The sequence below is a fragment of the Jaculus jaculus genome, chromosome 4 (assembly GCF_020740685.1).
Source record: "Jaculus jaculus isolate mJacJac1 chromosome 4, mJacJac1.mat.Y.cur, whole genome shotgun sequence".
NCBI classification, from domain to species: Eukaryota; Metazoa; Chordata; class Mammalia; order Rodentia; family Dipodidae; genus Jaculus; species Jaculus jaculus.
The window spans coordinates 109,334,192-109,359,089 of NC_059105.1; the positions used below are offsets into that span (position 1 = coordinate 109,334,192).

Genomic DNA, 24,898 nt, shown 5'->3' on the forward strand with positions numbered 1-24,898 from the left:
GGCCAGGACTCTAGCCGCCTGTCCCGGCTGGACGTTCTTCTTCTGCTGTTTAGAGATTTTTTTTTTTTATTTCCAAGGTTACTTTGAGGGTGCTTTCTTTTGGCTTTGCTATTCAGTCTGTTAATTTCAGAAGCTGTGATTTTTTTTTTCTGGAGACTTTTTTTTAATAGGTGATTTATTTGTTCCCAAAAGACGTTTTAACATGGCCATGAAAATACAGGGTCCTGGAGCAGAGTCAGGCCGGGATGCAACCCAGTGCTTCTGCTTCCTTTCAGGTCGTTCTTAGTAAAGAAAGTTTCCGTGGATCTTTCAGGCAGCCCTTTTGGAGGAAGTGGAAGAAAGGTTTCTGTGTGTGTGTGTGTGTGTGTGGGAGGGGGTGTCTCTTTATTTTAGAGGCGAGGAGGCGGCGGCAGGTGTCCCCTGCTAGGATGCAGGACATCTCCGGGCGTGCAACACCTCGAGTGCAGTTTTGGAGCCTTAGGCATCTTCAACCTTCGTTCAAAACAAAAACCAAACGCCACCACAATAAACGAGATCTCCCGCTTGCCCCTTTATCCTCGTCCGGCTTTGTTTGTTATTATATATGAATAGAAAAACAGTCTGGGCATTTGTTATGGTTTTCAATGTTTTTGGTCCCTCCTTCCTTGAACTTGAAAAAGAGTCTCCTCCGTCCGAGTCTCCTTCATTATTATTATTTTGTTCCCTCCAAGGGCCAGCTTGCCTGTCTTTGGGCGGAGGGGAGGCAGCGGATGCGCCGGGCCTCGAGCGGGCCACAGCCCAAGTGCTGGGTCTGCGGGGCGGCGGCGGCGGCGGCGGCGGCGGAGGAGGAGCTGGCGGCGGCTGAGGGGGCGATGGCGGTGCTGGCGGCGGAGGCTGCGGCTGCGGCGGCGGCTGCGGCGGCGGCCCTGTTCGCGCGGCGCCCTCGGCCTTCACTGCACGCTCGTTTGCAGCCCGTGGTGCGGCGGCGGCGTGTCGGCGCTCACGGTGCCCACCTGCGAGTAGACGTCGTCGGGAGTCTGCTGCTGGATCCCAGGGGGCGTCATGCGCTTCTCCTTCTGCCGGCGGTTGCAGAACCAGACCCGCACGACCTCCTTCTCGAGCTGCAGGCTGTCCGCCAGGTTGGTGATCTCCTGAGCCGAGGGCTTGGGGCACTTGAGGAAGTGGCTCTCGAGGGCGCCTTTGACGCTTACCTCGATGGAGGTCCGCTTCTTGCGCTTGCGGCCCTGCGCGGCGATCTTGTCGATGCTCGTGGGGCTGCCGGTGCTCGAGTCCGCCTCCTCCAGCCACTTGTTCAGCAGCGGCTTGAGCTTGCACATGTTCTTGAAGCTTAGCTGCAGGGCCTCGAAGCGGCAGATGGTGGTCTGTGAGAACACGTTCCCGTAGAGCGTGCCCAGCGCTAGCCCCACGTCGGCCTGCGTGAAGCCCAGCTTGATGCGCCGCTGCTTGAACTGCTTGGCGAACTGCTCCAGGTCGTCCGACGTCGGCGTGTCTTCGTCCGAGTGCGGGTCGTGGCTGTTGAGTCCCGGCCCCGCGCCACCGCCGCCGTGGTGCGGGGGCCCTTGCGCGTGGTGCGGGTGCGGAGGGTGCGGGTGCGCGTGGTGGTGGTGGTGGTGGTGGTGCTCGGCCAGCTCCGGCGTGTCTCCGCGCACCAGCCCCGGGTGCACCAGGCTCTGGGCGCCGCCGCCCGCGCCGCCGCCGCCGCCGCCGCCGGGCCCCGGGGGCGCGCTCAGCATGCCGTTCACCGTGAAGCCCCCGGGCTGAGAGTAGAGCAGGCTCTGCGGCGGGGGCTGCTGGCCTCCGGCCATGGACGGGAGGTGCGCGGCGGCGGCGGCGGCGGCGGCGGCAGCGGCGGCAGCCGCCGCCGCCCCCCAGCCCCCGGGGTGGCCTTGGTGAGGGGGCGGCGGCGGCGGGGGGCCGAGATGCGGCGGGCCGCGGTGGTGCAGCGCGGTGCCGGCGTGCAAGTCTTCGCGTCCGGCTCCGCCCTTCACGTCGGGGCCCTGCGGCGGCGGCGGCGGCGGCTGGGGCGGCTGCTGGGGGCTACCAGCCATGCCCACCGCGCTGCCCGACCACGGCGAGCTCGCCTCCACGGCGGCGGCGGCGGCGGCGGCAGCGGCGGCGGCGGCGTGGGGCAGGGCGGTGACCCACTGGTGCGCGTGGCTCAGCATATGGCCGCCGTTGCTGGCTGCCATGGCCCCCTGCATGAAGTCGCTCTGGACCATCTTGACGGAGGACGGGTCCCCCCGGTAGGCGCCCGAGGTCACAGCGGCGCTACCGGGCTGCATGCCGCCGCCGCCGCCCCCAGCACCGCCGCCCCCGCCCCCGCCCCCTCCGCCGCCGCCGCCGGCCCCGGCCGCGTCCGAGTGCACAATGGAGCCGGCCCCGAGCAGGCTGTTCCCCGGCAGGTAGGGGTTAGAAGCCGCCGTGGCCATGCCGCTCCGCTCCCGCCACCCCACCGCCGCCACCACCGCCGCCGCCGCAGCAGCAGCCGCGGCCGCCGCCGCCGCCGCCGCCGCGCCCCCCCTCCTCCCGCCTCCTCTCGCCCCCGCTCCTCCTCCCCCGCCCCGGGCCCCCGCCGGCCCCGCCGCCTTCGCCGCCGCCTCCTCCTCCTCCTCCGCCGCCTCCTCCGCCCCCGCCGCCGCCGCCGCCGCCGCCGCCGCGGCCCCCGGCTGCAGCTGCAAGGCCGCTGGGCAGGGCGCGGGGGTCGCCGGCCGGCCGGGGTCAGCAAAGGCAACAGCAGCAGTAGCAGCAGCAGCAGCAGCGCCCTGGGGACGGGGTATCGCTTGTCGGGGCGCACTCCGTGGCCAGCCCTTTCAGGGGGGGTCGTGGCCAACCCCCCGGCCCAGAGCAATGGGCTCGCTCCAGCGAGGCTCACCCAGCGGGGCGGGGACCTGTACTTCGGGCGCTCTCCGGGGACGCGCGGGCTCCCGCCCCTCCTCCTCCTCCAGTCCCCGGGCGGGCGGGCGCGGACTCTGCCCGGGCGCGGGGCTCTGTCCACCTGCTAAGTGAAGGTTTCACGCGAGACAACAAAGAACGAAGCTGTCCCTCTCCTACTTGGCCAAACTGTGGATGGCCGGCCACCGGCCTCTCCTTCCCCGATCTCCTCTCTTCTTCTCAGGAACACATTTCACTCGTCCTCCCTCTGCATAGTAAAACTTTCTTTCGTCCTTGAAGGCGGGGTGATGCTGGCTGCTCGCGTCTGCGGAGTGGGAAGGCTGCCTCCTGCTCTCCCCCTCTGGTCCTCTCCTTTCAAGTTTTGTTCTGTCCTAGGAAAACTTCTTGCGATGGTGCATTTCTCTGAAGTTGCTATTGCCGGAGCTCTTGGTTGTCTCTGAAACAAGAGTCCCTTTCCATTCTCCTCGCAACACTCACAGTCAGAGGCGACATCTTTCCTTTTGGGCAGAAATTAGGAAACAAATATAACAAGGAAAAAAAAAACTGAACAGGTAAAAAACTGCCGAATTGCTCTGTTACCTTGTTGCTGACGATTGGGGTTGGTGTTTTATTTTTTCCCCCGCAGTTGTCTGGAGAAGGAGGAGGAAGAAGAACAAGAGTGCATTGGTGGAGGTGAAGGTGGAGATGTGTGTGTGCATAGAGGGGATCCTTGATACACAAGCAACTCCCGTGGGCACGTTGCGCGGCTCGCAGAGTGCACTGGCGACGGGCGCGGGCGGCCGCTGGCCGAGCCGGAGCGGAGTTGCAGCGGGAGCTCAGCTCTGCGCTCCGGTTCGCGCTCTCTCCCTCTTTCACTTTTCCTGTCTCTCAATCTGTCTCTCTCTCTCTTTCTCACTCCCTCTCTCTCTCCTGCGGGCGCCCGCTCTTGCTTGGATATGACAGTTCGTTCTCTGTCCCTCCCTCTCTGAGCAGGGACTGTCGAATGTTTACCCTCCGCCGAGAGCGCGCACCCACCACCACACTTTCCCAAATACAAGGAAGTCGAGCACCAGGGCCCCCGCTGATTGGCTACCCGCTGGGTGATTGGCAGGCCCGGAATGACTGGCTCAGGACGCGCGGCCCCCCTTCCGGCCGTTCCGATTGGTTGCTTTTTAATTTAGGCAGAGCGTCGTAGAAGCTGGAAATCTGTCGTCCCCCCTCCCAGCTTCCCTCCCCCTGGCCACTTTCCCCTCCTCGCCCCTCCCCCGTCTCCCCCTCCACCACATCTTAACTCTTAGTGTCCGGCCCAAACCTTGGTATTCCCTGAGCAGCCTGGGGCGTTCTCCACAGGCCCGAGGAGGGGAGAGGGGAGAGGGAAGATGGGAGATGGGCGAGGGGAGGAGGGAAGGAAGAGAGATGGAAGGAAGACCGAGGGATCAGAAGGTTAACGAAGAGAGGAAAAATCATGAAAAATAGCTGTCTACCCACTCTATCCAGACTGCGATGTGTTGCCCCCCCCACCCCCATGCCACAGATTTGTAAAGCGCGCGCCACGTATGCACCATTCCAGCTACTACCTATAGACAGAGGTGTCCCCAGAGGTTTCAAAGTTTCCTCTTCCCTTCACGCGCCGACCCCCATCTCTGTGTCGGCGGGGTTGGGAAGGGGAGGCTCAGTCTCGCATAGAGCTCCAGTGGCCAAGCTCCTTGGAAATCCGCAGTCGCAGCGCGCCGACGGCGACCCTCTTTGTTTAAGTTCTTGGATGCCATCATGTGCGAAACCTGCAGCCCCGACCTGCGCCGGGCCCACGCGCGCGAGACGGACAGCTCGCTGCCGCACCAGCTCTCCCCCCCCACCCCTTCTCTCTTTTTCTCCCTCCCTTCTTCCCTCCCACCCTCCTCCGGGATTCATGCGAGTAGCGTGCGTGCCCTTGTGAGTTTGGAGGGTGCTGGTCAGCGGAGCCAAGGGATGTATTTGAAAGGCAGTCAAGCCGACCTTCCCCTATAGTTTATCGTAAGTGGATTCGACCCCAATGCCTTTACAATGCCCGTGGCAGCCAGAGCCGGGCCAGAGTACTGGGTTCCACCAGCCGCGCCCTCCAACGCCCCACCTCTCTCCTTCCTCCCTCCCTCTCTCTCTTTCCCTCTCTCTCTCTCATTCTGTCTCTCCCCCTCCCTCCCTCTCCCCCCTCGTGTGTGTGTGTGTGTGTGTGTGTGTGTGTGTGTGTGTGTAGTGGTGTTTCATTAGTGTTGGGGTTTGGGCTCGCTCGCTCTTCTCGGGCGTGAGGTGCTTTATTTTCCCCTTTCTTTTCGGTTTCGGATGGCTTTGCGCAGTGGATGTGACTGGCGGCGACAAATGCTTTCTGAGCCTCAGCCTGGCTGAAAGAGTTAAAGGGGGGCCTGGAGGCGGAGGAAGAGAAGGAAGGGGAGGTGGAGGAGGAGGAAGAGGAGTGCGCCCGCCGGGGAGGCGGGAGGCGCGGGGGTGGGGTGGGATGGAGTAGAGGGACGCGGCCAAGCGGAAACGCCGCACAGAGGAACCTCTGAGAACCTAGGGGAAAAAGAGAGAGGGGGAGAAAGAGAGAAAGTGGCAACGAAAACAAGGGCAAATTGAACCCTCCTTGGGGATTTCCAATGAACTAACCCAATTCGGACATTCAATAAATACACGGCTCCTAATAAGTGTGAGTGTAGCCGCGGGTTCTGCAGCCCGTGGCCCGCCGCTAACAGCTTCCCGGGAGCGTATCCGCGGAGCCGCCTCTGAGCTCCGACGGTCACGGGAACCGGCCTGCCCGCTCCCGCGGGGCCGAGTCCCTGGGCCGCCCTCACCTCCGGGACCAGGCGGCGTCCCAGCGGCTCCGCGCGGCCGCCGCACGATCTAAGGTCAGCCAGACGCGCCGAGCCGGTGGAGCGGCGCGTCCTGTCCCTCTGGGCGAAGGATCCAGTCGCCACAGAGGTCTAAAAGGCGGCGGTAACCAAACCCCAAAGCAGAACGATTTTTCCTCCCTCCCCGCGTCCCCGAAAGGTTCCTTTTTAAATTTACGTCTGAGTGGATGTATATATCAGAGATGGAACACAGATTTCATTGAATAAATCTGCGATCTCCAGGTGCGGACGTTTGAATAGTCGGTGCCAGCACCCCGTGTTTTCCTTTCCTGCCGATTTTGCTTGGATCGGGCTCAAAAACCGAGAGTCTCGTGGTTTTGTTTACACTGAATGGGGAGGATAGGAACAGAGCCATGGGGCCGCCTTTCATTAATATACAGTGAGGATTTTGTCTAAATTACTGCTATGAATTTCACAGTACACGCTTTCAAAAGCAGTCTCAGGTGGCCTGATGAAACGTGATAGCGCCTCAGCAAACAGATTCACTTTCCCTCTCCGCGAGGAGGGTGTGCGCACGGGAAGCCCCCCAACGCAGTGTTCCTCGATAACAGAAATGCACTTCTGTTCCGAGGTCTGTCCCCTTCTCCACCCCCCCTCTCCACGTACTTAGTTCTCGAATCGCTCCCCAGCTTCCTCCACCCCGCCCTACCCCATCCGCCCCCTCCCTTTGCGGAGTGTGATTGTTTTGTCTGGAAAAAAAATCCAAAGTATATAACAAGGGGAGAACAGTTAGTGCTGATTTTCATTTGCATACATTTTCATATATTTTGGTGAAAATAATAGACTAGTGAGAGCTGGGCTTCGAGGAGTCAGTGTACAGGGAAGGCTAAGGACGCTTCGGTTCTGGAGAGTTGAGATTATGCCTTTTCGTCCACCCCCCTCAGGTACCTTATTTATTTATTTTTTTAAAGCACCCTCCTTTTATTTAAAATGTAGCCTTGGAAGTTTTCTAGGTAAGTGTTTTTCATTTTCTTCCCCTGCTTTCTCTTGTTCTCTCCTTCCTTTCTGTCGTATTCATTTACGTTCTTTCAAGGTTGGGAGCATATTTTCATTGCTTGGGACAAGAAGGGGTCTACCTAGCAAGTGTCTGAAAGAAGGGAGGCAGAGTGTTCTAGGGGGTGTAAAATATTACATACAAAATGGACTCATTCCAAAGATCACACCGCCAAAAGCTACTCTTTTGGGGAGAGGCTGGGAGAGGGCTATTAATTTTAATTGTTGATTATGGGAGGGGATAAACCCTAGAAAAGAGGTGATGATTAAACAGGCAGTATATAAATATTTCTTGTTTGGGACTCTCCCTCGCCCCACCCGCAGCATGAGGGTTAGGGAGGAAGACCCTCCTTCTGAAACGAGTGTGGATTTGCTGCACTGTGGCAGCCCAGCAGGATCTGGGTGGGAGGACTAAGGCTGGCAGCAGGAGGCTGGAGTGAGGAGGGGGCCTGGCCAAAAGAGGGAAGAGAGCTAGAGAAGGAGGAAGCTCCCAAGGAGAAGAGGCAGGAAGTCAGTGAACCCCTGGCTCGGGCTCGGTCTCAGGAACAGGCAATGAGCTGCAGCCCCTGGCTCAGTTGCGCAAGCCCATCAGGAAGGGTTGGTGGATCAGAACTAACCAGGACGTCCCTAGACTTTATTCCCAGAGGACATCGGGGCTTCAGCATGGAGAACTAGATTTTCCAGGGTTTTCCATTTTTCAACAGTCCAACCTAGCCCCTGTTCATCGCTGCGCCCCGGGTTTGGGTAAAAATTACTAGAAGCACTGATTAGATAAACATGGCCAAAGGAAATAGCCATGCCAGGTCCAGGTCCGTGTGAGCATCTTACCTTAGTGAAATAGGCCCGAGACAATTTTAAAAGCTTCTTGGGTTTGTTCTTTTAAAAGAAAGCCTACTCCCCCGCCCCCCGTGTGTGTGTTGGGGGAGGGTCAAACAGCTAGAATTTTATTACACTTTTGTGCACAGAACACCTTGCAATTTAGAATTAGTAATTTATTTGGAAACAGTTGATAGCAAATCAATGAAATGGTATGTAATGAGAGAGGAAGAGGTGTGAGTTGGGGAGGGGGCTAAGAATCACCAGTTTTCCACTCCTTTGGCAGCGTTGCATTTGACTGGGGTTAACTCTGTGTGCTCCATTGGACCAGATGCCATATAGAGCTACTCCCTGAAGATCATTTGTTTCCTTGATGGGGAACATTTCTGAGCAGAGCATATTGGTTGCCATAGAGAAAGAAATAAAAGGAAGAACACTAGTCACATTAAGCTATATGTTTGTGCACTGGGCTTTAGATAAAAGGACCTTGATTCAGCCAAAGAGGAGAAGCCAAAATCGAGATTTCTAGACCCACTAAAACTAGCTTTATTTTGTTTTGGACTTTTACAGTTGAAACATATAAGTTAATTTTACTGGTTGTTGTTAATTTTATATGACACGGTTTACTGAACAAAATAAACTTTGCTTAAGAGTAGCACTATTGATTAGTCAGCAGGGGGCGCACTGACTCGTTGTAGCGGGAACTGAGTGAAATGTAGCAAACCAGCCTTCCAAACTTGCCAGAGGAGCAAACCACCCCTACCTTTCCATGCATATTCACCACGAGGAGTGCATACATTGCATAACACAGGGTTTTAAAATATTAGGCCATGACTTCTCTAGCTCCCTTTCGCTCACGTCTATGAAATGGCCCAGGAAGACAACCTTGCAGAAACTATTCCTCCATGTCTCTCAGGGGAAGTGTCTGGAGGGCTCTTTATAGAAATGGGCTGTAAAAGCAAAAACACCTTTAAAATATTATTGCTATCGTTGCATTAGAGGCTACTTAGGAAACTATATTCCAGACTGTAATATTAATATTTTTTGGGGGGTGGGGGAGGAATTAGCCAAGAAGATGAAATGCTTTTGAAGGTATTATTTGTTCAAGAATGGAAGCTCTTCAACCTGTCATGTCTTGCCTTCTAAATAAAACTCAGATTCTTGAGGGTGTAGCAAGGTGCTCAAGCTGTTTTCCTACATTTGATATTGAGTAGTTACTTTTATTCTTAATGACTTTAGAGAGATTTTACATTTATCCTTGGAAGGTTTGGTAGATAAAAGAAAATATAAGCTAGCCATAGGTTCGAGGTTCGGTGGACTGAAACTTTTAAGAATATTCCTTTCCTCTGTTGAAGAAGGCCCTTTGTAGAGCCCAAAGTTTTTGCCTCTAAGACCCTTAAGGTGGTGCAGAGAAGGCTGAAGTTTATTGTGGCAAAGGATGTATGGGGCTATGTAGAAAGCTTACTAAAAGAGTACAGGGCAAATCCTGGCTGGTTCTGAAAAATTAGTCAGTTCATCTAAATTTTCCCAAGGAGGTTTAGAGAGCGTGATGGAGAAAGAGAAGCCGTGAGTGACTGTGAGTGTGAAGCTGATTGCCTTGGTTCGGCAGTAGAGGCACCTGTGAAAGTGTCACTGAGCCTGTTAGGCAGGGTATCACCAAGGGCTCTGCTGTTCCTGTGTGAGGGAGACTGCCACCGGCTTTCTTCCAACTTAGCTGCAAGCCAACAAGGCTTCAGTCCGGAACAGTTTTTCTTCACAACTAATTTTAGTAAGTTCGGGTTGGGACTGAAGTGGGGTTTCATCGCTGAGGGTAGAAAGAGTATGAGAATCATATAACCCAAGGAAACACACTCAAATATACTTTAATTATATGATTTTTGCCCTTGACCTTTCACATTTGGACACAGGAAGTATACTGCCAGGTTTACTCGAATAAAACAAAGTGGAGAATTGAGAAAACTGTAATTTGAGACCAAACATTGCTTTTTCCTCAGCTCTCGCAGTCATTTCAGACAAAAGACTTCTGGGGGAGATCCACAGGAACTGGACAAATGTCTCAAAGCTTAACGTGCTCCGCAAGTGCAGGATTGTTCAATTTATTCAAAATATTAGAAGGGACGAAAACTTCTCTGGTCAGTCTTTTGCAAAACACTGATACTTAGAGAACAATTTCCTGTGTGATTTTTCCTTGAATCTGTGATTGGCTAGGCTACTGCTTACTTTCCTTTCTTGCAAATGTACTTAAAAAGAACATTGAAGCAATATTTGCCTCTCATGACTGTGACAGTCTTAGGTAACTTTCAGTAACAGCAATAGAACATAAGAATTCAGGGTCAAGCAACAAGTTACTTTGAGAAGATCTGACACGTCATGGAGACCACTTGAACATTCTGTAATGATTTAGTAGTGGAAATGATAATGGTGGGTCTGAATTAAGATCCAAAGTTCTGGACAAAGCTCCAGACTTAATTGGTAGGGTTGGTGAAATTGCTTTTGCCAAATGAGAGAATGAAGAACATTACCTGGGTCAATGCAAAAAACACAAAGTAGGCATTTCCTCATTTGCTTCTATTTGACTACTGCTGCGGCTTGAAAGCCCATTTTCCATTAGCATTTACAAATTAAAATGTTTAGCATACTCACAACCTGCAATATGTCCTCTATACAAAGGAAAGGCTCTGCAACAGTATCTTTAGGTTGGGAAATGCAGTTTGTCCGGTGAGGAGTGGTTGAGTTGTTTCTGGGTTGTTTCTCAGTTTTTTAAAGTGTGCGTAGCACCGTTTTCTCTCTTCTTTGAATCATTTTAATAATGTCTGACCTGGGGGAAAGGAGCAAGACTTTAGGTGCTTTTTGAATAGATTTGATGGAGAAATTATGAATTCAAAGAAGCTGATTCTTTACTCCGGTAGTAAGCCTCTCCTGTTCCTATATTTCCAAGTCAGTTTGAAACTACAGGGATGGTCCAGTTGTGGAAAATAAACTAAGAAAGCACAGTCCATTAGCCAGTAATCAAGTGTGTGCTTTTATTTTGTTTTTAAATTCTGAGTTTGTGCTGTTGAAACAACCCATTTCCAACTATGCCCATGTTAGCTGTATGCATCATCCTTACAAGCCTGGTGATGATCTCTACCAATTTTGGGGGGATTGGGGAGGTTGGATCCGATGAGCTATTCTCTTGTGTCCCTCCACACCTTCTTTCAACTCCTGGGGCTAGGTAACATAGAGCCCAGCTGGACTGAGGAGAGGTGTTGGAGTGGTGATGATTTATTGACAATAAGTTAGCTCAAAAAATATTTCAAGGTCAATTTGGCTTTCGTGTGTGTGTGTGTGTGTGTGTGTGTGTGTGTGTGTTTTATATAAACCAAGCTAAGAAATATTGACTCAGCTTACCAGAAGGGTGGCTGTTTTGCAGTGGTCTGAACCGAATTAAACTGCCCTTTTCTGAGGACACTCCCCACACCCAACATTCCCTATGCATTTTAGAGGATCTCCTCTCTGGGACATAGCCTGCAACTCTGACATGAAGAAGAGAGTCATACTGGAGAACAATTCTTGCACTTTAGTTTCTCTTTTTTTATTAGCTTTTTTTGACATTTGAACTTAGCTATTGTTTGAGGAGATGGGTGCAGATTGCAGTCTGTCAGACTGAAGGCTGTTCCTTTCTATATTTCTACCAAATGGTGCTTCTGCTGGAATTTTGCTCCCTAATGTCTGAAGCTTCCACCTCATAAGCTCTACTCCTTCCCCTGGGGCTGTACCCTACCCAGTGTCCACTTGGGACAGCCAACCTCAGGGCATTTTCAAGAATGCCTGGCTATTGTTACTCACTTTAGAAACATAGTACCAAATGTGTTCACTGATATGTGATGCTTCCAAAAGCCCATAGTTTGCAGCAGTGTTACTTTAGGCACTTAAGTACTTAGTAGAAGTTTAAGTGGGAGAATTAAATGACCTTGCTCCAGGTAGCTTCCTGTAGCTGGGGGTTATTGGCTGCAAGTTTAAAGTTAAATGTCCCCTATTGTTTTAAACACTCACAGCTCTCCCCAAGTTTTCTGTAGGGAGTCTGGTTGGTTAATAAAGCCCACGGGGAGGATCCCAGGCATCCAGTGACACTTGATAAACATTAAATGTTAATGTAGTATCAAATCATGCTGCAAAGATCCCTGCAAAGTCAAGGCACATACCGTCCCAGTGGCGTGGACTGGATCCCTCTTATTATTCATGTCACAAAAACCATCAAGTAAAAGCTCGCTTGGAATAACACCATTAAACTATCTTAAATTCAAAAAGTCTACAATTTTATTGGTAGGTTTGGCAGCAATTTCCTTGCAGGGTTAGAATGCAAGGTTAGAACTTTTTCCAGAAAGGTTTGTCTCAAGGAGAGTCGGGTGCTCTAGGCTTCCATTTTACAGGGCCGGGGCGGCTTTCGCCCTCGCCCCTCCATTTTTGTTATTTGTGGGCGCCAAAAGGGACTCTTGCAGAATCAGCGGTAATATGTGGGGGCCTCAGGGCTAGCTAGGCTTGGCTTCCTAGATCGCATTCTAATGCATTTTATTTTATTTAGAGCACAGTTTGCATAATAAAATTAAAAGGCTCCCATCACTTTCCCCCTTTCTGCAGGGGCTGCCCAGCGAGGTTTCTCACAACGTTATTTCAACGTGCATAACGTGGCATACAGAAGTCGAATTAGCATTGCTTGTCTATGGAAAAGAAAAAAAAAAAGAGGTAAATGGCAAACTGGGAAGGGCTGAGGTGAAGAGCCTGAGGTGAAGAGGGAAAAATACCTGGCGAGACGGAGGAGACTGAGGACTCGAGGGAGGCAGAGGGGTATAAGGGGGAGCCGAGATAAACGCTGAGTCACCCTAACAGGTCTTTTGGGTACCCGGGAACGAGATGCAGGAGCCCAGGAAAGCCCTGGTGCAAATCGCACCCATTTTCTGGGTCTCTTTCCTGCGGGGCCCTTAGGAGCGCTGGGTGGGAGCTCAGCACAGTCCTCTTGCCTTTGTCACCCGCTCGGTGCGCGGCCGCGGGCGGGCTCCGGAGGCGGGCTTTGTTCCCGAGGAGCAGGGCAGGACCCCTGGCACCCCCGCCTCCCCTCCCTCCCCAGCCGCGGACGGTGGGGGTGGGGACTGTGTGACACAAATGGGGACGAGAAGAGCTCCAGCGAGCACCACGAAGCCTCGAATTTCGTTCCTTTGCTCCTTTTCGTAATTGAGCTGTTTCTTCCCTCCGGGAGGAGGCCAGGCATGAGTGGAGGGGGAGAGCTGGGAAGCGGGCGCCTTTCCCAGCCCGCAGTGAGGGCGAAGAACAACTCACTTCACGGATTTGTGTAGTATGCATGCACGCGTGCGAGAATGGATGGGTACATGAGGGAAGGATGAGGAAAACCGTTGAGCTGGGTCTCACGTTCTCGACTTCTGGTCTAGGTTTGGCAGCTGTAGGGCGTCTCAGGTCGGAGAGGCTGGGTAGCCCACAAAGACCTGCTCTGGACGTGCTTTAGGGCCGCAGGTGGGCGCTGTGGACATGTCCTGTGGCCGAGGAGCTGCTCACTGGCCAGCTGCGGAGGCCTTTGGCGGGGGACAATAGAAGTAGACCAGCTGAGGGCAAGCGCGCACTTGCATCCACACGACCACGCGCGCACTCGCACTCCCACCGCGTTCCCTTCCCGTGATCCCTCCACCCGTCGTGCTGTTCAGTGCTCTGAGTCTGGAAAGTTCGCCTAGACAGAGCCTGCTCTTTCCTTTCGCCACTGGATTTAGCTAGCCGAGAGTGAACGTGTGTCACCCTCTCCCCAGCCACCCCCAAAGGTGTGGGCAGATTGCAAGAGTTGCTGTTCTGTTATTGTTTGTCAAACAGGCCCTTTCTCTTGGGAGAGGGTCGAGGGGCATGTGGCGGATCCCGGGCCAGGATTACATTAATCAAAGCATTATTTCCCCAGAGAAACCGAGCACAAATGAGAGTAAATCCTAATAAAATTGGATCGCAGAAAAATGGAACGCTTCAAGTACTCTGCACTGCCTGGTCAAAATCTCACGTTTATAAGATGTGGGCCTTAAAAAAATTCTGTACAACTTTGGTTTGTTGGGTAAGGGAATGCCACACGTCGTGGTGGTGGTGGTGGTGGTGGTGGTGCAGTCATTATCCTGAAAATTAGCTGAACTTCCACAGTGAGGAAGGGTCTGGACCACGCGTGGGTGCTGAGTTTCACAAAATCTCGTCTCAGTTCTGAGAAGGCACTTTATGTCCTGTATGCCCATGTGGGGTTCTTGCAAAACCCCTGAATAGCTGTCCCTATGAGGTACTGAAGCATGATTTTTGGAAACGTGGACCCCACTTTCCTGCTTGATCGAGGTAACGCCCTGTGCATGGGGACGCAGCCACCGAATGCCGAGAGGGATGTTGCCGGGGGGGCTCCAGCCCAAGGTCCACTTAGTGGTCTGCTCAGCAGCCACGTTTGCTAGGCAGCATCAGGAACCTCCCCAGAGGTAGGGAAAGGGTGTGCTTTGCAGTGACAGGCACTGAAGCCCAGGACACAGTTCGCGCCCAATAGTTCTAGTACTTTCAAGCCATCTCGGCCAGGAAGGAAGGCTTCCCCTTCATTCTTCGTTGTCCCCCAAGAGGCAGGAAACTTTTCGACGCTGTGCGCGGCTCTGCGTGGAGGAAAAAAACGCTCTCCCTCGCAATCCCACAGTATTGCTGGAGCCCAGCTAAGCCACTGGCCCAGCAGGCGTTCTCCTCCTGCCACCTCAGGCCTCTGGCAGCCGCAGAATCAGAAAAACGGACTGCAATGCTTCGTGGCCCTCTACGGGGACAAGTGTGACAACACCATTCCTAGCGGTGAGCGCCGGCCACCAGGCTGTCTGAGACCCCTGGCTAGGCGCGGAGGGGCCCAGTTCTAGTCCTCCAAGCATCCTTCCCTACCGGGCGCGGAGGCTGGCCCCACCATCCCAGCTGGTGGCCAGCGCGCCGCCGCCGCCCTCTGCAGGCGGGCGCTGGGAGGGCCCGCGCGTGCCCAGCCCGGTGGGGTCCCGCAGCTGCCCGCGCCCCGTCCCCTCCCCCAGCGGCGCGCGCACAGCCACCCGCCGGGCTCAGTGTAGTGTTCAATGTGCGTTTCCCGCGGCCGCTCTCTCACAGGGCGGAGGGGAAGGAAGGAGTAGAGCCACGGAGGGACGTGTCACCCACCCCCTCCCCACACCCTGGCTGTCCCCGGCCGGCTGCTCCGCTCCCTCCCCCGCGTCTCCTGTACCACCCGCAGTCGTGAGTCCAGGTTCCCCGCCAGCGCGCTCCGGAGTCCCCGGGCCCTGGTGGCACCTCACAGGGAGGGGCTAGGTCGCTTCCCCTGCGGCGGGAGCGCCCGGGAAGGGACGGTCCCTCTCCAGTGGGACTGGAGGCGCGGCTTCGCGCCGGGAGCGCGTGTGCGGAGGCGTGTGCGCGTGAGTGCCGTGCGCGCGCAGCGTAGGCCGGGGCCAGGAGGCGCTAGAGGATGCAGTGGGGCTAGAGGGTGGTTTTGCACCTGAGGACCTTAGCTTCCACACAGCGCTCACTCACCATCCACCGGCCGCTTCTCCACTTGTGCATTTCCCTTCTTAAGTCTTCGCTTCTGATTCCCAAAATGATCTCTCCTGGGATCCCTTGTATTTCCGGGGTGTTTGTGGGCAGCCAGTCCATGTGAGAGTGGCTAAAGTTGAGTGGGCCAGGCCGATCATCATCTAGCTTACTGTTTATAATGGGGTTCACGCACCCGGATGCCGCGTTTTAGGGACTTGGGCTGCGCAGAGGTTCCACTTTGGAGGACCAGGGAGGAGTCAAGACCAGGTCTCTAGCTGACAACTGAGGTCTGTTGTGCACCATTTTGACTTACTGGCTCCTTTCCAGTGATGGGAAATTTTTAGGGGGGAAGTAAAGACACCCACATCTTTTCAGTTCTGAAATAATGACTCCCCTTTTTTCTAGCCTGTGATTTCCATAATTTCATACAAAACAGGGGTTGTCAATTACTTTTCCACAAGCAAAGAGAAAAACAGGCTAGTAGAAGAAAACATGGGCCAAAATAAATTTCTCTTTCTTAAAACATTAACCAGGGACTCCCTCCCTTCCCCTTTCCTGTATCCCACCCAGTTTGCTCACTTTTCAAGGGGAGGCAGAGCAGAGAATTTCAGAAGCACGTTAAACAGCTCTTTCCCTCACTGGGCTGTGAACCCGTTTGTGTTTTTGAGACTCTGAGATTCTGAGGATTCTTAAAAACAACTTCGTAGTGCTTGCAGCTCCTCTGTGCGCTTAACGTTTGCACGTGAGCATTTCCAATAATTTCTCAATGCCTTTGACATTTTTCAAAACGCATAAAATGTACTTCCACTTGTTTCAAGGCTGTGCTGTTTAATGTATTGTTAGTTATAAAAATTTGGTGTGTTGCTCATGGGCATGTTCTAGGCAAACATATTCAGTTGGGATATGTATATATTTTGTTATGTGCATAAAACATCTACCTTTATGCATATGTATGTTTACATTATATGTAAACATGGTGTATATTTATTTCTTGGATCTACTCAGATGATTTTACTGTAAGCCATAGTTCTTTGTGCTATCTGGTCCTGGAGAAAGGTTGTAAGTAACATTGACACACACACACACACACACACACACACACACACACACACACACGGTAGCTACCCCAAGAGACCCTAGGCAGCCAGTGTTTTGATAAAATTTCAATCACTCCTGTTCATAAGATAATTTAGAGACAGCTACATTTCAACAAAGCTAGTTTCAGTAGATGAACTTTTGTTTTTGGAATAAAAATTTAGTTTTTCTTTGAATTATTTATCAGGCTGTTTGCCCACAGGCCTTCCTAGGAGAAGGTAAAGGTAAAGGGGTTGGTTCCACTTTCAGTTTTTTAAAGCATATGATAACATAATATTTTAAAATTGGCCTTTTGGAAAACCAAAAATAATCATGTCTGTCAACACCCACCTTTGGGACTGTGAAAATCAAAAATGAAAATACAACTTAATTAACTTTCATAGAAAATAGTACTCAGTTAACTAAAATATTGCCTGGCATTCCTTTGAAGCTCCTCCCTCTCTGTAAGTATAGTACAGTTTGGTAATATACTACACACATTTACACACGATGTAAATATACATATGCATAAGGGTAGATGTTTATGTACATAACATAGCAAAATGTATACATACCACAACTGAATATATTTGCATAGAACATGTCCATGCGAAAGATACCAAACTTCTATGATTAACAATACATTAGACAGCAGTCTCAAAACAAGAGGAAGTATACAAACTTTATTCATCTGGAAAAAATTCAAATTTTCTTTTTGCTGTGAATTGCGGTTTTTGTAGATGACGCTTCAAAAATCAGAAAAGAATAGATTCCTAGTCCTATTTTAAGCACATCCCATTTAAAATTATTATGAAGTTAAATAATATGTTTTATATAAACTAAAAATGGCAGCCTACTTTAAATGCACATTTAAATATAAATATTCTATCTAAAGTCAGATAGATTTTTTCTGTACATTAAATACTATTGTCTTAGAACAAAAATTAAATTCTGATACAACAAGAAAAGAAGAGCAGTTTTATCCTTTTTCATTGCAAAGAAGCCATTTTTAGCTAGTTATTATCATAGACTTCTATGTGCAATAAAGGTATTCAGTAGTATAGTGCTACTCAAAATGTAAAAGCAAATTTCAAGCTGCATGTATCCTTGAAACAATTTATATTAATATGGGATGACATGTTACTTATTTACTTCTTTTTAATGGGCATTTCAAATTTTTGGATTTTTGAAAGCTTTTTTTTTTTTTGGTTAAAGATTATATTGGCATTCACTGGCCAGAGTCCAAATGCTCACTTGTGCTCAACAAATGTAAAGAAATGTTCTACCTAAGTTTTGTCTTTTAAAAGCTGTGGGTCAGGGTTGATGAAGGAATTATGATGATGAAATTTGGGCACTTTTCCAAAACTGTAAGGATAAGGAAATCTGTAATTGAGTCATCTGTACTGGTCATCTAAAATCCTTTTTTTTTTTTTTTTTGAGGTAGGATCTCACTCTAGCCCAGGCTAACCTGGAATTCACTATGGAGTCTCAGGGTGGCCTTGAACTCATGGTGATCCTCCTACCTCTGACTCTCAACTGCTGGAATTAAAGGCGTTCACCACCACCCCTGGCTTTGGAGATATATACATGTATATGTACATTTTTTTCTGTTTGTCATGACATTGATTTCCTGGTATAATTTATTGTTGTTTATTTTAGGGAGTATTTAAAAGGCTCATGACTCATCAGTTGTGTTTAAATATCAAAGTTAAAATGATTGGAATAACAGTAATTTTTTAAAAAGGATGATTACTTGGAAAGAGACAAACACACTTTTCTGTAGCTGTGGGTTTTAGATCAATTGCAAGTATGCTAGCTTTTTATTTTAGAAAGTTTTCTACCTACTGCCGTGGTGTGCACTGAGGGGACACGACTCTGCAGTGACTGAAGGTTGTACCATGTTCATTCAAAAATTTGCTTGAAAAGTCATTTGATACAAAATTGTAAAATAACCTTTTCTGTCAATTTAATTAATAAAGTGGGCAAAGAGTTAAGCAACCTCAAATTACATATGTAGAAAGATTTGTAAAAATAAATAGTTTGGCATTCTGTGGCCTAAAAGCAGACAGAACTATAATATAACAAAACTCCCCAGAATATAGGCATCCAAGATTCAATTTCATTAAAAAAAATTGGCATTTAAAGAAAAGAAGAAAAAATACTTGTTAAACCAGAGTAACTATAAAATGTTGACAGATCTCAAGTTTCATATCCAACTAGGCTCTGAGAAAACTGCTGGGGTATTGCTAGAGTGCAAGCTATTTTGTCAAATCATTTTTCATAGTGAATTATCTTTTCAATGCCCTCAACTTCACAGACTAATCTCCTTTCTCCCTCTCTTGCTCTGTTCTCTCCCCACCTCTCTCCCTGCCATCCTCCCTCTCTAGGATGAGGTGTTTAGTAAGGCTCAGAGACACCCTAGGGACAATATGGCCTTCAGCTTCAGTAGTCCCACATTACCATTGAAAACACATCAGTTATACTAAGATAGATCTGTGTTCTCTCAAAGACTTTCTTTCCTTTCCTTACCCAGTAACTGCATGTTTTAAAGAGACAATTAGATGATGTCTGCCAAAAGCAAAATAAATTGGAGAATTGAATTAATTATTGTATAATTCAGGTATTGCTGCTTTATTTTCCTTCTAGCTACTAAGGAAAAAAATAGTGAAATTTGAACAATTTAAATTTGTGATCATAATTAAATTTGTAAGACATGAGCTGGAGTCCATAAGCTATTGCTTGATTTCTTAGTCAAGCAATGTTAGCAGAGATGGATACACATCCCTGAATGAACCCCCATTTGAGATCATTGTATGGGTTAAGATATTTACCCCTGCTTTAAATAAAGGGAGGTAAGGAGTCCAATTTGTCAGGCCATGCCAAGTACATTTGGTTGAAATTATTAGATAATTGTCCATCTTGCTACTGTGCCTCATGAAAAAATACATATGTACATATTTTGAAATATTTTAATATTAAGGAGTCCAACTGAGTTCACTAAAATTATTTACATTTAGCTGTGAATTAAAATGTTAGCATTTTGCATTTAATTAATTAGAGTCTTAGTCTCCTTAAATGATCTGACTTGGAAACATTTGCTGAACAATCCTTCCAGTATTTTTTAGGGAGGGTGATTTTCCTAGTGTAATTTGGTGGATTTAAAGGTGCAGTCCTCTCACTTTCTATAGAGGACAAAATTGAGAGAGTGAGAAAGGGCAGGTTAATTGCTGTAGGTGGTAGTTGGGCCATAGACTATTTTAAAGTAGGCTTTAGTAGACTAGAATAAGTTTGAACAAATTTGAATTTAGCTGAAAAGCATTAGTAAGCATTGATTATAGGCAGTTAAAAAACAGGTCTAGTTGCAAAGATTGTATAAAAAGAGCATCTAGACTTTGTGTTAATAAACTTTTTTCCCAAAAATTTCTGAATAATTATATCATTTCATTTTGCATTCCTCTAATTAAATAAGTTAAAATGTTCTGACACATAAAGTATGACTACTCCACAAGTAAATAAAAATGTATGCTAAAAAATACTGTGGATTTCATTTTTGCTTTAATTTCAGGAGAAAGGGCTAAGTAATGCTTTCTATTTATTTATATAATTGTTTTTATTATAAGAACAGGAACTATGTTAACCTTGAAAAAATGTGATTATCTTTGGAAATTTTTAATGATACCTGTTTCTAGGTATATATGAGGTATACTTATTAGATTTAATATTTGCTTACACAGAAATTAGATATATAAAAGAGATTAGTGAATAAATGCAGGAAGGATACTGGGATAACCAGGCATTTAGGCCCTGGAGTGTACTTGTGCTAGCTACAATTAGTAGTCATACTATATGTTTTTATTGAGTTTTTCAAAACTTATACAATATGAAATTATGTGTAGTATTACTCACTATTCCTTACCCTAGAGCCTTTTCAATAAAGTGATAGCACCTATGATAGACTTAAGACAAACAAAAAGGCAGACTTAGTATCAAGAATTTCTCTCAGTCTAAAGATTTTCTAAAAAATACTACGTCTAAGATATTTACTTTATTTTCTTTTCCCTTTTATTTTAGAGGTAGGGCCAAATCCTCCCACTGGCCACTGATCTCCATGGAGGCTGTCAAGAGGTAGCCATGTAATTTCTTTATCTTTCACCTGCAAATTACACACATTATTTTGCAGCTCAAAATAAGCATTCCCAATGAGTTGCATTCAGTAAATGTCTTTCATAGCATTAGTACAGAACTAAGGTACAAAAGAATATTAATCTAATACATTCCAAAATTCAAATACTTGTGATTAATAAGCATTATTATCTATAAATAAGGCCCTAATGATACTTTGGCAGTGTTGTAAACACAAGAATCAGAGGCAATTATTGTCGTCATTGTTCGGCAAGTACTTCCCATGAATACCAAATGGGTATTGCTGTCCAGCTACTTGGCAACTAAGGTTCTTATAAAGAAGCAGATGTTGGCCAATCAGGACTGGACATTATTAGCTATCCTTAGCCTAAGATTGAGGGCTCTTAAAAGAAAGAAAATACAAAAACAAAAAACAGGGACATTAAAATAGTTGTGATACAATTTTTAAAAAATGCCCATTATTACAAGCATAAAAGTACCTTGACAATAATGCTGCTACTGCTGTTGGTGAGCAGGAGACATCAGCAATCACTGTGCTACAGGGAAGCAAAAGTCTCATTTTTGAAACACTCAGGCTCTGTGTGATGAGGGTCTCTCCTAGTAAAATCAATGGACAGCAAGAAATAAGTTGCAGTAACAGAGAACTCCATCGGAAAAGGGGCTGGGGCTAGGGCTGTGCCTCTTTGCCTTCTTTAGGCCACACAGAGCTCCCTCCTTTATTAAACGTGACCTGCCCATCAGGGTCTACTCCACTTCACATTGGGGTCTGCAGTTTAAGTTAAAGAAAGTTCCCCAGTTTCATAAAATCTCAACACAGGGTCCAGGCTATACATCTGCTCTGTACTCTGGGTTAGAAATCAACACAGAGCCAGCTGTGCCCAAAAGCTGATTTTTAGTTGCAGTTCAATGGCATTGAGTAATAGCCAAATAGTTTTTTGTGGAGATTAAAAAAGTTTCATGTACATTTTTTCTAGGGAATCAGTGCATAATGCATTGGGTATAGATTTGTTTTCTATTTCAAAATTTTCTGTGCAAGACTTACTCTTTAAGAACATTAAAGTTCTGTACAGAAAGTGTTGAGAAAGCATAGGGTTGATTTCTTATGACAGTGTCATTGGTCTACTTCAGAGAAGACAGGGTCTGGCTGATAGGGTGGTGACCATTGTTTGAAGAATGGTCTCCTTACTAGCCACTGCTCTTGGCTGTTAATTTTACCATGAGTGTGTTCTTATCTTGGTGGAAGTAGTATCAACCCACTGGAGGTGAGAGCATTTAGTATGGACTCCCCAACAAAAGACTCTTTACTATGACTTTAAATTGATAGGATTTTCCTTTCTTGCCTATAGGGAATTGCAAGTTATTGTTCTCATAACAAACAAAAAGTGGAGCCAGAGGACCTGCCATCCTATGAGATTTTCATCTGGCTCCCTTTCAAACTGTCCTTGCCACTATTAGCCTAGACTTTGTCCAGGGGTTACTGTGACTGTACAGGTGGATACAGGTTGCTGGAGGCCAAAGGTGTGGTGAAAGAAGACATGTGCCTGCATTATAGTCTGGGCTCTGTGCTCTCTCCTCTCCCCACTCTTTAGTGTGAGCTCCTCTGCATGAGATGGAGAGTGAATTATCCACCAGAATTCATTAGTGTGTATGTGCTCAGCCTCTTGAGTTAGGGAGATGAGAAATGGTAAAAGCATCTAAGCAAATTCTTTTTCTTCCCTAGCAAGATGATTCCAAGAATTCCTTTCACTCTAACAACAACTATGGCAATATGAGCAATATTAATAGATGTTATAAAGGACATACCATATACCAAATATTGAAACTTGCACCTCATGTGCACTCTTCTAATCAGGCTTCTAGAGGCTTCCAGAAGTTGAGTTTGCATCTAGGTCTGATAGATATACCACCTGAGCAATATGGGGCTGAGTCATGCACCAAAGTCATTCAATAGTAGCATTAGGTCTTGACCTTGCATCTTGTCTAGTAAATACAATCTATCTTTCCTTCCTGCCTCCTTCTTTCCTTGAGCTCTCTTTCTTGATTGTTTTCTTCTTCTTCTCCTCCCTTTCTCCCTTCCTCCCTCTATTCATGCAACACTTTCATCCAGCTTTACATGGGTAGTAGAGAATTAAACCCAGGCCAACAGACATTGCAAGCAAGTGCCTTTAACCACTGAGCCATCTCCCCAACCCCTACAAGATGCTAATAATAGTGATGCTATTGCTTTCCAAATTCTGGACAGTATTGCTGCTGTTTTCTTCCTATTTTGGAGCTCCATAGACATTGTCCTTCAGTATCATCTCAGGTTGGCTTGAAAAAGGAGTTCTGTGGCTTTTCATGGGTGTAGCCCCCACCTCTATTTTGTATCCAAACAGAGATGGCAAAGGCTTATAAGGGCTCCTGACACTCCATAGGTAAACATCCCTTCAGCATTTCCCAGCCTTTGTGAGGGTATGATCAGAAGAAACCTCACTGTACTAACCTAGTTTGATGTGGATATTGCATTCATATGGACTGAGAGGAGCATTTACATAGCAAGGGGAGATGTGGCAAGCATCTTGGAAGGGCACAAATGTTTTCATTAGTTCTCTCTTGTTCCATGTGTAGACAGAAAAGTGTCTGCCTTTCTTCTCTGAGCACCCTGAGGAAGAAAATAGTCTGCCACTGAAAAGCTACAACCCTAATCATGACTACTGATGCAGGAGCTTGTCCCTTCTGAGATAGACACTGATGGAAGTGACCACAGCACTGGTTTGACTAGTTGGCTTGTCACTGAGTTCAGCACATAACAACTTTAGCAAAGACAATGCCTTACTTTACATAGGCAAGACCACTGTCTAACCCAATATCAAACACATAGACTGGGTTCTGAGCTAGTCTTGTCCCTTCTTCCTTCCTGGAGGTAAACAGGTCCAGTGGCCTGCTTTTCTAGACACTGATGTGCTAGCATAGTGTGCTAAAACTGGCTCCTGGCTGGAGAAAGAAAATTTGTGCTTTTATTTGGGCCCTGAGCAGAGTAGAGCAAAACTCTACTCACAGCAATGGGGACATAAAGTCTGAAAAAACATTAATAATGATTTCATTTTAAATGAAATTTTCAGTGCTGCTGCTGGTCCCCAGAGGACAACATTCTGTTTGTAAAGGTCAAAGTGAAAAGGTTACATGGCTTTCAGTAAATGACTCTTTCACCTAATTAATTCATTAATTGATATTCTGTCTCATTCCAAGAAAGAATTTGAGGCCATTTATAAAAATACATGTTAGCAAGAAACTGAGGGGAGTACAAGGAAATGAGTTAAAGTTTGCAGGCACCAATACAAACAGTGCTGGAGCACTCTGCCAAGCCAGGTTCAAGAGCTATATGGACTAGAGAAAGGCTTTGAGTTTTCCTTAGCAAAAAGGAAAAAAAAAAGGGTTGAAAAAGTTTTATAGTAACCTATCAATCTTATTAACTATTACTTAAAAACAGAAAAAGATACTGTTTTCAAGGTGAGCTATCAATTACATATGACTTGGACTTAAAAATAAAAAAAATTTCCTAAGCATCTTTGATAAATTTAACCTGAAAGAAAATGGTTCTGAGGAGAATTTACTATGATATCTTTTGTATTCACAACAAAATAGCTGATCTTGAGTTTGTTTGCATTTTATATTGGAGAAAGGGCATTCTGAAGTTCTTTGACAGTCCTTAATGCTAGCAATTGACATTTTATCTCCTGTATTTACTTTCCATAAGATACTTGGACAGTTTGCAAAATATGGATCATGTTCTGATTCTTTCCAGTAAATTTCAGGAAACTAATACATGATATATGCTTTACTTCTATTATTATAAGTATTATTTTTACTATTAGTATTGGTTTGGGCAGTCCAGAGGCACATAATATGCAGAGTTCAGTGGAGTTCCTTATATTTTGATACATGAATTCATCTGCTACTAGAAGTGGCTTAGAGACTTGTTTGCCTCATGCAATACTTTTGGTTTCAGTTTTCTCCATCTGTTAAATCTGGGTGTGGGATTGAGTTGATCTTTAAGTTGCCTTGTAGCCATAAAATTCTGTTTTGAATTTTCTGTTATCTAGAGAATCCATTAATGTAAGCATGATTTTTTATATCTAGTTATATTTCAATTGATAGAGAACTTGCATGTAAAGAAGAAGATAAGGCCTTCTATTATGCAGTGTAAATCAATAAAATGAAAATGTATCCATTGACAACATTTGTATTTTCACCTATTATAGAGCTGTGCCGTCTCTTTGAATACAATACACTTTTATGCCCCATTAAAGCATGCTTGACATAGCTTTCAACTACTTGCAAATGCTGAGAAGTTGAAAAACATAACATTTACAAAAGATACATCTGGTGCATATTTATATGACTTGGAATAAGGAGTCATTTAAATACTGCTGAGCCATCTCCATATTAGGAGAAAAGATACTTCACGTCCATATGTGAAATCGGCAGTAAAATACATATAAGTTTAAATTTCTCCTGCACATTTTCTTTTCCTTGGCACATGCTAAAAATATGGAAATATTGATTAGGGATTAAATCATCCCTCTGAGTTG

General features: G+C 47.4%; 1 protein-coding gene and 2 long non-coding RNA genes across 3 annotated transcripts in view; 1 reads left to right on the forward strand and 2 right to left on the reverse strand.

The window, feature by feature from the left end:
* Positions 1 to 904: 904 nt before the first annotated feature.
* Positions 905 to 2,429, reverse strand: Pou3f3 (POU class 3 homeobox 3). The gene has a single exon (XM_004651694.3). The coding sequence runs from the start codon at positions 2,427 to 2,429 to the stop codon at positions 930 to 932; it is 1,500 nt and encodes a 499-aa protein (XP_004651751.3). The 3' UTR covers positions 905 to 929.
* Positions 2,430 to 6,536: 4,107 nt separating this feature from the next.
* Positions 6,537 to 24,898, forward strand: part of LOC123460067 — a 58,775-nt gene continuing 40,413 nt past the window's right edge. Inside the window, exons 1-2 of the long non-coding RNA XR_006636774.1 lie at positions 6,537 to 6,637; positions 12,183 to 12,287. This is a non-coding gene — a long non-coding RNA (uncharacterized LOC123460067). The remainder of the gene's footprint in view (positions 6,638 to 12,182; positions 12,288 to 24,898) is intronic.
* LOC123460068 lies at positions 10,116 to 15,372 on the reverse strand. Its single transcript, XR_006636775.1, has 2 exons — positions 15,111 to 15,372; positions 10,116 to 10,380 (listed from the first exon to the last, which is right to left on the reverse strand). It is a non-coding gene; the product is annotated as an uncharacterized LOC123460068 (long non-coding RNA).

Bases quoted from the DNA above. Each gene is read 5' to 3' on its own strand.
- Pou3f3 (XM_004651694.3), bottom strand. From the start codon at position 2,429: ATGGCCACGGCGGCTTCTAACCCCTACCTGCCGGGGAACAGCCTGCTC.